The sequence below is a fragment of the Sesamum indicum genome, linkage group LG6 (genome assembly GCF_000512975.1).
Source record: "Sesamum indicum cultivar Zhongzhi No. 13 linkage group LG6, S_indicum_v1.0, whole genome shotgun sequence".
NCBI lineage: Eukaryota > Viridiplantae > Streptophyta > Magnoliopsida > Lamiales > Pedaliaceae > Sesamum > Sesamum indicum.
The window spans coordinates 7,431,299-7,443,329 of NC_026150.1; the positions used below are offsets into that span (position 1 = coordinate 7,431,299).

At 35.0% G+C, this 12,031-nt stretch overlaps 1 protein-coding gene across 1 annotated transcript; it reads right to left on the reverse strand.

The window, feature by feature from the left end:
- LOC105164006 (protein NRT1/ PTR FAMILY 8.1) lies at window positions 2,899-7,418 on the reverse strand. Its single transcript, XM_011082546.2, has 5 exons — window positions 7,263-7,418; window positions 5,314-5,491; window positions 4,808-5,025; window positions 4,009-4,562; window positions 2,899-3,899 (listed from the first exon to the last, which is right to left on the reverse strand). The coding sequence occupies exons 2-5, from the start codon at window positions 5,417-5,419 to the stop codon at window positions 3,065-3,067; spliced, it is 1,713 nt and encodes a 570-aa protein (XP_011080848.1). The 5' UTR covers window positions 5,420-5,491; window positions 7,263-7,418; the 3' UTR covers window positions 2,899-3,064.

Consider the following 12,031-nt stretch of genomic DNA (forward strand, 5'->3'; position numbering starts at 1 on the left):
GGGGGGGAAGACATAAAAAATTATTTTTCTAGTGTTTAGGGGGATTCAGAGTTGGTAAGAAAGACACCCCGTTGTGAGGAACAAAATAAAAGAAACCTTTCTCAGCCCGTTTGAGGCTATAACACTTAGCAAAAATATATGCTGTTACAAGTGACCCATGGAAATGAAAAACCATAAGAAAATCGGCCAAGACACTAAAAGAATTGGGGACCAACTGGTTCAAAGGAACCTGAAAAAGACAAGCAACCTCGGAACTAAAAAGGGGGATAGGAAAGTGTAAATTGCACGTAGCTGGGCAGCGAAAAAACACAAACAATTTAAGGGAGGATGAAACGAACAACTTGTATGGAAAGGAGTATATACAGTAAAGAAGGAGGGAATGTAAAACTCTTGGAGCAGTTGGTCTGTGGAGGAGGTTTTCAGAGTAGAGACTCCATTCTATCGGTGACTGGGGCACCCTCTCCTCCTCCTCTTGATGGGATCTTTTCTCCTACTCCCCAAGAGGAGATCCAGACACCCTGTCCTCCCCAAAAGAAAGATGAATCTTGAAAAAGTAAGAAAGGAAAAGAATACTTACTGGAGGTGAAGGTAGAAAACCCTTGTGCTTCAAGAAAAAGAAGTTTGTGGAAGGGGAGAGTGAAGAAAGGCTATACCTAGTCGAGATAATGGACGGGGGGGGGGGGGGGCCTACGACCCATTTGTAACTGCATGGAAGTGGGTGGTTACCAGGCGCGTGGATGGGTGGTTACCAAGTGCATGGGTGGGCGGTTGCCAAAACATCACCCTCTCATGCAGCAAATAATTATGGCCATAAAATGGAACTAAAAAAAAATTGGGATACGCTTTCTTAAGTTGCAGAGAACAATAGAAATGAACATGCAACAAAGTATTGAAGGGGGATCCCCCCTTCTTGGGCTACAAGGATTTTTACTCTAAGAACTTAGTGGGCACGCTTCCTCCCCCCCCCGGGGGGGGGGGGGGGGAGACTGAAGGATGTGTGCGTCCCAATAGCACTTGGCCCAAAAGAGGTATTGAAGCCCAAGCTGAACCCATCAGTCTGTAATGAGGATAGCCCATCATATGATTCCCAGATTCAACCTAAGAGGGGTGCCTAGTAAAACACTTTTCAGACCATAGGCCTACCTTCAAGGCCCAATTAGAATATCCCAGGAGAAGAGAAACGCCCTCAAGACTCAAGATTCTTAAACCTATAAGGACTCCCTGCAGAACAGGAGTCCTTCCTCAAGCAAAGACGTGATGTTGTGAATTGATCATCTAAAGATAAGACTGAATCATGACTTATGCAGACATATCTTGCCTCCTTTTTTGGGAATACAGATAGTCTGCCGAGTCCCAACGGAGGGGGACACCCCCACTATATATATAGGTGTAGCCCCCAATAGGGCCACCTTCTAGAATCTGGAAAATTGCTTTTCTACTCTTGCTTCAGCTATCAACTTGCATTCTAACCATAATTTTCTCATAAATTTCTTACTTATATCTCAAATTTATCATCACGATTTATTTGTACAATTATTTACTCTTAAATAACTTGGGCGTTAGAGTGCTTACGTGTTATTTTGCAGGTTCGATTTTTCAAGATCTTTTGCATAATCAGTCTAAGTCTATTGTCAAGATTCAAGTTCGTTGGGTCCGTACTAAAATCACACGCATCAATTATATAGAAGTTGCTTGCATTTTTCCTTTAGAAAATATATATGATAGCAACCTCAATTTTCCCATAGGAAAAACTGAAGTACCAAACTCAAATTGGCTTAATTGCATTTATTGCAGGTACATTAGGGAGTGGAAAAATAAGGATCCTAAATATAGGGGTGGCAAAAAGTACCCCGAAATTAATTTTTATTTTCAATTGTAGGACTCTGGCCACCAAATTTTTAAAAGTAGTTGAATTTTGCTTATGTGGACAAAATTAGGGTTTCCTTTTTTTGGGGGTTTTGCTGACTGAGTATTCTTTTTTTAAAACTCAACTGCCACCTAAGCATTTAAGTGGAAAAAAACCTTTTTCAAATAACCAATGATGTGGAAAAAAAATAAAACACCTTTTTATTTGAGTTTTTTAATGAATGGATTCCCCTTTTTTATTTCTCCTCTCCCACATAAGCAATTACATGAAAAAAAAATTGTGAAATTCCATAAAAATAAAATTAAAGTTTATATTATATACTAGCGTTTGTGGCATGACATCTCTAAATGTGTATAGATAATTTTACACACTTAAGAATATATCATAAATTTTAAAATATATACATGAAATATAAATACTTAAAATTATAAAAAAAATTAAATTGTATTATTATATATAATTTTTAATCATAAAAATTAAAATTATTATTTTATATAATAAAAATTTTAATTAAAAAAACTTACACCCTAAACCCACCCACCCACCCCCCAATCCCTGCCTCCACGCAGCCGCCCTGGAGGGGTCGAGGTCCCCGCAGCCTCGCCGATGCTATCGCGCAATTGTCCGCTGTCGTCGCTCCGAGTGGGGGCGATGCTGTTGGTGGGTGGTTGGGGTGAAGGTGTTTAATTTTTTATTTTAATTTATATTATATAAAATAAAAATTTTATTTTTATAATCATACACATAATACAAAATTTTAAATTAATTATATATAATTTCACCCTTTTTTTTCATGTTAGTGCTTACGTGGCACATATAAAATAAAAAAAAATGCCCAATCAACAAAAATTCTCAAAAAAAGGTTTAATTTTGTCCACATAAGTAAATTTCGCCCACTTTTAAAAGTTCGATGGCCGGAGTCCTATAATTGTTAAAAAAAAATTAATAACGGGTACCTTTTGCTATTTCTATATTAGGATTTTTGTTTTGTCATTCCTTAATATACGGGTCAGTAAATACAATTAAACCAATTCAAATGTGAAAGCGCTTGCTGTATATACACTCTTATTCTCATGTCTGTGGTTAATCACTACTCTACTGTTCACCAACATCATCAAATGATCCATATATAATATTTCACACATAATATATATACAAACATGTGGTTTTCTTGCAATGACAAACTTCCCATAGCAATCAGCGCAGAGTCCCTACTGCTCTCTTGTAAGAATACTTCTTTGCTACCACAATGAAAACTCCCAAGTTAAGCACACTCAGCACTGCCAAAAGCAAGAAGAAATAATGGAGATGCCCATAGTTTAAGTTGTCAGGTATCCATCCAGGCCTCCCACCCCTAGTGCTGATACCCATCACAATTGTCACTAGCAAAGAGCTTAAATAGTTCCCAAGTGCAGTTGTGGTGAGAGACAGCGCTGCGCATAAACTTCTCATCGAGTCGGGCGCTTGCTCATAGAAGAATTCCAGTTGTCCGATGTTTGTGAAAACTTCTGCACAACCTATGATGAAGTACTGAGGGACCTGCCAGAATATGGAAATAGGCCCCTGCTTAACATTATAGCTATTGTGCCGTCTTACTATTCGGAGGCGGAAGATCTCCAAAATCCCGGCTGATATCATGGGAAAGATGGATATGAATAGTCCGGTCCCGATGCGCTGCAGCTGAGTCAGACCATTCTTGTGGCCTGTAAATTTTCTTGTCATTGGGATGATGAAACGATCGTAGACTGGTACCCAGAATATTACACTTATGGTGTCGAAAATGGCGAGTGAGGCTTCTGGGATTTGGAAGTTGGACCGGCCTAATCGCGCGTCCATGTACCCGGCTTGCATCAAGAACAGGTTACCCATTTGTCCGTAGACGGCACTGAAGATGATTCCAGTTGCCCACACGGGCAACAGGCGTATGATCCCCTTCAGCTCCTCAACTTGTGTGACGGTGCAGAGCCGCCATGGGTTTACTGAGCCCTTGCTGTGATCTGACTCTTTCTCCACTGCTGCCTTGTCTAAGAAACTGAAAATTGGCAATGTTAGTCAAGCTCAAGATCATCGAACATCAACGGATGCTTTGTTTTTGAGTTATGGGTGATTTAATTTTCATCTTCTCGACATATAGAACGTACCGAAATTGATTCGTATGATCAAGCTTGCGGCTCCCTACTATTGCAGACTCGGCATCAGTAGTCTCGTACAGAAGAGACTTGTCACCAGGCACTGCAACTCGATACTTTCTCAAGGAAGCCACCAGCACCTGGCAAAGACGGGTGAGAGGGCTGCCGCCGGGTTTTTGGTACCGATACAGTCGTGTACCTGAAAAGAAAAATGCTACGGCAATCGCCATTGCCACTGCCGGCACACCAAATCCCCATCCCCACCCGATGTTCACTTGTATCCAGACAAGGATTGAAGAGGCGATCAATGCACCGATATTGATCGAAAAATAGAACCAATTGAAGAACGAACTCTTGTGGCCCTTCTCAACCTCATCAGCATCATCAAATTGATCTGCCCCATATGAGGAAACACAAGGCTTGATGCCGCCTGTTCCTAGTGCCACCATGTACAGCGCCAAGAAACAGACTGCAGTTTGAGAATTTGTCGCATAGCATTCATCTTTCGTGTAACACGTCGGCCTCAGGCCAGGAACGGAGGCTGATAACGTCAATAAGGTCATTCCCTAATAAACGGAACAATCTCTTTTCAGTATTTTAGCATCATAGGAGTGGTACGCCGTACATGCTTTAGAAAACTCAATAGCATATTATAGGTTTCGTAATCTTATTTCATCTAAGCACTCGAAAAGCTTATTTCTAAAATAAGATCTATCGTCTTAAAAACTCAGAAAACATCTTAATAAAATATATCAACTTATAAGCTTAGTCAAACACCCTCTTAATCTAAAAATTCAGGGAGAAAACGTACAAGAACGTAGATGATAGAGAAGCTCGCAATAGTCCAGTATCTCCCTAGATATGCATCAGCAAGAAATGCACCCACCAACGGCATGACGTAGCATGTTCCCGACCAGTTCCACAGATTCTTTGAAGCAGTAGCATTGTGTTGATTCAGTTGAGTAGTGAAATAATTAAGCAGGTTGGAGCTCATCCCGTAGTATGCTAATCTTTCGCAACATTCGTTTCCTGGAGAGTGATTTCAGAAACAATTATGAAACAGTGTCCATTGTTTTAGCAGCCGAGGCCAGAACCTTAACTTCAGCACAAAACCATGGGAAAGGCTTCGGTCATAATCAAGAACTAGGACAAACACTTTCACACCCAGACAAATATCACAGCAAAAATTTTAGTTTTTCATATTGGTTTGTCTGAACGTAGTTGACATTATTGATTTACCATCATTTTTAAACTATCCATGTTCTTGTAATGAAACAGACACAGAGAACAGGATGAGTGTGATGAGAATGTGCATACCAAGAATAAAGGGGCAGGCCTTCCAAGTTCCTGTTTTCTTCTTGTTTGCAGGATTGTTACGGTAGTCCAACGTCCCGTCTTTCGTGTAGTTATCCTCCTCCGCCATCACTTCCGCAACCTCTACGTATAACCTCGATTGATGCAGTAAGATCTTTCGTCGGAAACTAACTGCTCCACCCTGGAAAAGGAGAACTGTTTCAAAACTGTGATTTGAACTAACAAGTATACTGAAACGATCACCCCTTTCTACATCATATGGCGCTGTATAAGGTAAGGTCAGTGTTTGGATGCAGAGTTGGTGATCTTAATCGCCAAACTATGTACCTCACCTCTAATTTCTTGAACATTTCTGAGTGTCATGTGTTGGCAGCGGAATAAACAGAGAGATAAAGGTTGACGTACTTAGTGTCTTTCGAGAGTACAGGACTAACAGAAATTGTAAGGTTGTATTTGAATTGAATGATTTGATAATTTTAAATATAAATGATTTATTTGAAATTCTTTTTTCAAATACAAATCCATCAATTCAAATACAGGCTAAGAATAAATTACGTCCAAACCTCAAATCAGGTTTATTCCACAAATATTTATTATTATTTATAAAATTATAAGTAATTTTTTTGATGGGTGTCCATATAACTTATTTTAAAGCCAGTAATTTTTTATTTTAAGACTTAAAGATAGTCTAAAGAAATAAAATCTTAACAATATTTGTTAAATGTTTGTGATTTTTAACAAAAAATTGGTAGAATATACTTTTTAACTAAATTCTATGGTGGATTTCAAATATATATATTTGAAATGAATTTTATATATACTTTTCTAGTTAGTTTTCTCTTAAAAATAAATTTTATATATATTTACCTAGTTAATTTTATCTAAAATGAATTTTATATATATGTAAATTCATCAAATAATCTAGTTAAAAATTACATTGCACCAATTTTTAGTTCAAAATTATAGTTGTTAATATTTAATAAATATTATTAGAATTTATTTTTTTTAAACTTATCTTTAAATCCTAAGATTTAAAACCTGACCTCGATTTATTATATTTTCAAATTAGATAAATTTTATAAAATTTATTCATAATTTTGATTAATTCTTTTTATCACTTATGAAATAGAAAAAAAAAGAGATTATTTTATTTTAAGTTAAGCAATATGTTACTACTATATTAATAAAAGTTCAAATTATTTTCATTATTTACACAAGATAATTACATCATATTCACCATATAAAAATATAAAAAAAATAGTTTTTTTTATAAAATAAAAGGACTAATTTGATAATTTTACAAACTTAAGGAATTATAATAAAAAATTTAAATTGCCCATTTTACCTTCAAAAAGTCAAAATTTAATCATATTTTCATTGAAAAATGATCAGAAGGAAAATTGAGACAAAAATAAAAATTTAGGGATGTTAAAATCAAAAAATGAACTTAAAAGACTAATTAAAGTGATTTTAAATAAAAACTTAGACCAAATATAACATTTATCCTATTTTTAATCTATAGATCCAGATAACATAAACCGATTTAATATAATAAATGATCCTAAATAAAATACATAAATGAATATAAATCAAGAATTACAATTTGAATATTTTAGTACAAAAATTAACTCACAAAAACCAAAAATCGTTGCCTTAATTGGTCTCCATTTCATTCTAATATTGACTGAGGAAATTTGTGAAAAGTAAAAATCAAATCGAACATAGTTTCCCATACTCATTATCTAATTTGAATCTCAGTATAAATAAATATATAAATAAAAAGACATCATTTGAAAACACGAAACACAAAGTAAAAATGAAATAAAACATAATTAAAAAAAAACAAAACACATTTACATAATTACATATTTTTAATTCCAATCAGATCTACAAAGAAAATGGATGACAACTTCAAACAAATTAAAGCTGATCGATCGATATGTAGAACTAACCTTAAATCATCTTCCCTTCCAACAAATCTCTCATATGTTCAAGAAATAAGAAGCCTTTCAATGGACTCCAAAATCTCCACCATCACTCCTATATATACATACATATATATCTATATGGACATGGACTATTAACAATGTCTATATGTGGTTAAGAATGATTACGAGGTTGACCCATTTGTCTGATCTATAGTTAATTTATAAGGGGAGACTTAGGTGAAAACAAAGTCAAGAATTGAAAGAAACCCTCATTTAATTCCACAAGATTTTGTATACCCTATTCATAAATTTAAGACAATATCGTACGTAGTTAATTAGATTGTGATGTTTTGTGATTTGCAAGATTTTGATCCTTTTCTGTATTGTTTATTTATTCTACGCGTCTTTTTGTGTATTAATAAAGAATTTGAGAAAGTATTAATAAAGGGCGGATTGGAATTTATATTTTGGACCCTTTTGTATTTTTTATATTTTATTTAACATATATGTGTTATGATGTATAAAGATTACGTTATTGATTATTTTATTTAAAAAAATTAATAGACATGATGATTATATATTAATTAGAATAAAAAATATAATATGATTTGAAATAAAAAAATTCGATCTCAATAAATGGGACCTATATGATAAATGAGAATAGCACTAGAAAAAATATGATTTTTTTCTACGATTAATCGCTATAGCTAAATGAAACAAATCATGATAGTACATATTAATCACAGTTTAGCAATGATCATTATAGTTGTTTTTGCAAGTGTGACCAAAACATTAGCCATGGTCAAAATCATGGCAAATATATTGACTATGACTTAAATCCATAGCGAATATTAATTAAACGTGGTAAATATTTAAGTTTTTATTTTGGTTTTGTTTAACTGTGATTAATAATAATAATTTATACTTTGGTATCTATTTTTTTTTTGTGTGTGTGTCAACCATCTTAATTTTATAAAATTTTGCACCGTGTCATTTATAACTTTTTTCAATCAATTTTTTGTTGAAAAAACATTACATGCAGTGCACATATAAATATTTAAAGCTTATGTAATGTGATATTTTTCACATATGCACAACATGCGATTTTTTTCCGCCAAAAAATCAACAGAAAGACACTCATATATGAAAAAGTATAAATTTTATAAAATTGAAATGATAAGTTGACACACAAAAAAAAGATATTAACAAAATATAAAGAATGGTATAATTAGATGGAAAAATATAATTTAACCTTCAAAATTATAATTACAATAAATACAATTTCACCTTAAGAATGCAGTTACCACAATGTCATGGCCCAATAAATTTGAAATTATGAGTTTTTTTTCCATTGAATATGTCATTTTTCTCTCCTTTTATATGAATTTATTTATTTATTTATAATTATATTGATATATTGCATTAGTGCATTACTCAAATTAAGTAATATATTGATGTAATGTAATTAGCGTTTGTTTATTAATACTGTTTTTGGGCTCTGTATTATTGTCGTAGTGGGTGAGAGGGTTGAAACTGAAAGCAATGTATTGTCCAATCTTTCTTATATTACTCCTTCTGCTAAACGCAACTGTTAGTGACAGGAAAACTGAAATGGACAGGCCAACAAGAAACCAATTAGGGAATACGGAAAGCGATTTTAATTAGTTTCCTTCGTTTAGAATAAGTAGAAAGATTCAGACTTTGCTTTTATAGTGGCGTCATTTTAAATTCCGTTTGACAGAAACATTGGGTTTTTTCTTTTTCTATTTTTGGATTGGTTACACTTTTTTCCTCAATTATTGTTGAGGTAGCATTTATTCCTCCTAATAAATAGATATAAGACTTGCTCTCTTTAAGTTGATTGGTAGGATAAAATTGCCCCTTATGTTTTGAATAACTATACTTAATATGTTTTAGTATTTTTCATATTAAATTATCATCAAATTATTATTTAATTGGAAGGAATTTTGAATTAGTGTAGAATTTAAATTAAAAGTAAGTATTAAGTGTAAGAATGGGTAATCAGGATACCAATTGGATTGACTGTTTTCTATTCATCAATCTTTATCAAAATAATATTGTAATGATGAATATAGTAAGAGTTCATCGAAGTGGCATTAGTGTTTGTTGTGCTTACTACATATATTGAATAGTATTTCAATATCACAACAAAATGCCCACAAAATGAAAAGTTAAACCCGTGGAGTTGGATTGTGCATAAGTTTGGCAGCTACGAAACCAGCTTCTAAGAGTTGGTCTAAAACATTCCATGTTGAGGACCTCGAGATGGGGCATCCGGAATCCTATAGAAACTTGCACTAACCAATACAGTCGTGATTCTGTTGAATGGATGACCAAAAGCCAATTAGATTGATTGTTTGTCATTCACCAATCTTTAACAAATAATATTATATTGATGAATACGGTAAGAGTTCATCAAGTTGGTAGTGTGTTTCGTTGTGCTTACTACTGATATTGAATGGGGTTTCAATGTTACAACGAAATGCCTACAGACCAAAAGATTAAACCTGTGGAGTTAGGCTACGCATAGATTTGGCAGCCATGAAACAAACTGTTGGGGGTCAGTTTAATATGTTCCAAGTTGAGGACCTCGAGACATGACAAAGGTCTTATAGAGACTTGTAATAAGTATTGCAACCGTAGTTTGTTGGCAGGAGACATAGGTCGTTTGTGTAATTTTAATGGGTTAGTTGACAAGGTAGTCGACTAACTACACTTACTAGCGGGAATCGTCGTATGGAAGCCTCTTAAGGCTTGGTCGGTATGATTAGGATTTCCGATTTGGATAGTACGAGATTAGTCATTGGACTTAAGCAATTATGGTAGTCACGTGCATAGAAAGATTGTATCTTGGATCTGGCGATCGGTGACTGTGACGCAAGACATGGTGATCATAAGCTTTGTGCAATGCAGTCGGGATATGTAGCGAGGACGGTGGATTTCAACAGAGGATCTGTGTATATGACAGAGAGATCTCCTATGTACTCTAAGTTGGTTTAGACTCTTCAAGTTTATTGCCATAGCGATTGATCGAGTTGGAAGCGATTTTCTACGACGATCAGTAGAGTAAACGCATCTCGAGTTTCAAACATAGTTGTCTAGTCAAGGATGGGAACCAAGACCCAATTTTATGTCCTAGACTAAGGTTGGGAGACGGTTGACAGTAGGACTGTACTTGTATGGACTCAGAGCATAATTGTTCACGCCAATATTCACCTAGTCTCTAGTGCCATGGACCGTTGTTAGACAGCCACCCATGGTAACGGGCATTTCTGGTTATAGGATAATAAAAAATAATCAATTGAATTAGATTTAATTAATTGTATTGGTCACACACACCCAAGTCTAGCTGAGGGTGAACCTAAAGTGTCACATACAAATCATTGTGAAGGTGATGAAATTAATTTAGAATTAATTCTAGAAGAAATAAATTAATTTAATTGGACTAAATTAATTCATGGAGAAAATAAATGATTGGATCATTTATTTAGAATAATCCATTGGATGGATAACCTAAGAATTTATTGATAGGATTAATTAAATTTTGGGCTTAACCATTTTTGGAATGTTTGAGCAAATTAATTTATGGATTGTGATGCGTGCGAAATTAGTACAGGTCCAATGAGCTTGGACTTTGATATTGGAGACGCATTTCTCTATAATCTGATCTAGGAAACCTATTCCTAATCAATCAACAACTTTGGCCAAAGACTTTTAGAGTCTAAACCATCTCAAAGCGCATAAGAGAACTTTCCATCATATGCTGATAGGGGACAGATCCTCTCTTGGAATCCACCATCCTCGCTACATACTCCGACTGCACTGGATAAGGCTTATGATGGTTATGCGTTAAGACGCAGTCACCGCTTGCCATATCCAAGACATAATCTTCGTATGCACATGGCTGTCATGATTTCTCAAGTTCGAGGACTAATCTTGTACTATCAGAATCGAAAATCCCAGTCATACCGACCAAGCATAAGAGGATTCCATATGACGATTTCCATGAGTTAGTTCAGTCAGTCGACTACCTTGCCAACTGATCCACTAAAACTATACAAACGACCTACATTTCCTGCCGACTAAACACGGCTGCAGTATTTAGTGAAAGTCTCTATAGGATCCTCAATGTCCTATCTCGAGGTTCTTAACTCAAAACATTTCGAACGAACCCTCAAAAGTTGGTTTCATAGCAACCAAACCTATGCACAATCCAATTCTATAAGTTTAACCTTTTCGATCTGTGGGCATTTCGTTGTGACATTAAAAACCCCGTACAATGTACAATATCAATGTAAGCACAATGAAATACACTGCCAACTTGATGAATTCTTATTGTATTCATTGATCCAATATTATTCGATAAAGAATAGCGGACGACGAACAACCAATCTAATTGACTTTTGGTCACCCATTCCAACAATCTCCCACTTGACTATTAAGCCGATTACCCATGTCACTCAGAGCATTTTGAGCATGAGCAATCTACAACACCGGCTCAGTATCATGGGTCTGCTTTATTTTCTACTAGAGCTACACGGTCCAATCGTATATATCCTTCACCATCACTATGATGAGATCTCGGCTTAAAAGCTTTTGCCTTAGTCTTGTCGTTTGCCTCCAAAGCTACAATTGGCTCAGTCGTGCTAGGCACCACATCTATCCAGTGAACGCGATTTTTTGATCCAAACCACTTTCCAAGACCAACCTGTGAAAGTCATCCCACATTTGACTTTAGGATGGGAGATCATTTTGAAATCCTTTCAAACTAC